Source organism: Anarrhichthys ocellatus, unplaced genomic scaffold (assembly GCF_004355925.1).
Source record: "Anarrhichthys ocellatus isolate YVR2014 unplaced genomic scaffold, GSC_Weel_1.0 scaffold43, whole genome shotgun sequence".
In the NCBI taxonomy this organism is placed as follows: Eukaryota; Metazoa; Chordata; class Actinopteri; order Perciformes; family Anarhichadidae; genus Anarrhichthys; species Anarrhichthys ocellatus.
In genome coordinates this window covers 1636059-1637383 of record NW_022280073.1, presented here as the reverse complement: position 1 = coordinate 1637383, position 1325 = coordinate 1636059, and the positions used below count along the sequence as shown (strand labels likewise).

Genomic DNA, 1325 nt, shown 5'->3' with positions numbered 1-1325 from the left:
ACTGGGGTGGGGGGTGGGGGGTTGTGGGGGTGGCGGGGGGGGGGGGGGGGGGGGGGGGGGGGGGGGGGGGTCAGACTTGCTTGTTTTATGGGCGTTTAAATTAGAGAGGGCAGAGAGGAGAACAGGAGTGTCAGGCCAAGAGAGCATGCAAACAAGAGCAGGTGTGTGTGTGATACCTTCAGCACAAACACCAAAAGATCAGGTTGTTCTGCTGACCTGTGTCTCTCTCTGGACTCGGTAGGGGTCCAGTCCGTCCTGATAGAAAAGCTCATGGTAGTGCTGCAGGTCAGTCCAAAGGTTAACTGCATTCTCCCACAGCTGTGACAGGAAATGAGAACCTCAGTAACTGTCATCATGGTCTCCGTCCATCACATCAAATAAAAGATTTTATTGCACCACAATATGATAATAATTACATTTTAATGTGATGCAACATGCAAACAACCCAGTAGCTGCTGTTGTACCTGGTTTCCAGATTGTTCACAGAAGTGTGTGAAGTATAAGCCGGCACACGATTCAACAGAAAGAGCCTGTAGCATCTTCTTCATTCTTCTGCTGCCCAGTAACTGACTTCTGCTAGAATAGAACTGGTGAAACACACAATCATTTATTTTAAAAAAGTAATGCATAATGGAACAATTTACCATTTAGTCACTGCAATGCAAAACGATAGTGAAGAATTACCAGAATAATTCCCCAGAGTCCAGGGTAACGTCTTAATTGCTTGTTTTGTCCAACCAACAGTGCAAAATAAATAACTTACAGTATAATGAACCTGATTTTCCATCATTAATCAACTAATCGTTTTGGCTACACTTAAAGCTATAGCATCAAACATGCTTTAGAGGAACGGACTATTAACTGCATGCCAGGCGGTGATCCCACCTGCAGCCACTGGAAAATACCAGTTGGACAACCCAGACAGTCAGAGCTCCATTGCTGCTGGTCTCTATGATTTTGCTGCATTCACATGTTGCTTCAGAGGATTCTCTTTTTATGCACTGAGTGGTATCATGTCCTCATGCTCCTACCCGCGTGTGGACAGCATGGGGGTACTGGGGCAGGCAGGTGTCCGAGCAGAGAGCCATAGAGCCGTGGTGGGGCTGTGTGTCTGACTGGGGCCAAACACACCACTCTGTCCACAGCTCTGGATGAGGGGAGTCATCGCGGTCTTCATGAACCCACTGGGACGTCCAGAACCGAGGAACCCTGTTGAGAGAGCAGAGGGAGTTACCAAGGACATTTATATCACATACATATACATACACACACACACATATATATATATATACATACACACACACACACACATATATATATATATA

General features: G+C 46.3%; 1 protein-coding gene across 5 annotated transcripts in view; it reads right to left on the bottom strand.

The window, feature by feature from the left end:
- Positions 1-1325, bottom strand: part of rgs22 (regulator of G protein signaling 22) — a 32476-nt gene that overhangs the window by 12661 nt on the left and 18490 nt on the right. For all 5 annotated transcript variants that reach the window (XM_031868545.1, XM_031868549.1, XM_031868547.1 and 2 more), the window contains exons 9-11: positions 1032-1209; positions 465-587; positions 217-318 (exon numbers count right to left, since the gene is read on the bottom strand). In XM_031868545.1, coding sequence (XP_031724405.1) covers positions 217-318; positions 465-587; positions 1032-1209 — 403 coding nt within the window. The remainder of the gene's footprint in view (positions 1-216; positions 319-464; positions 588-1031; positions 1210-1325) is intronic.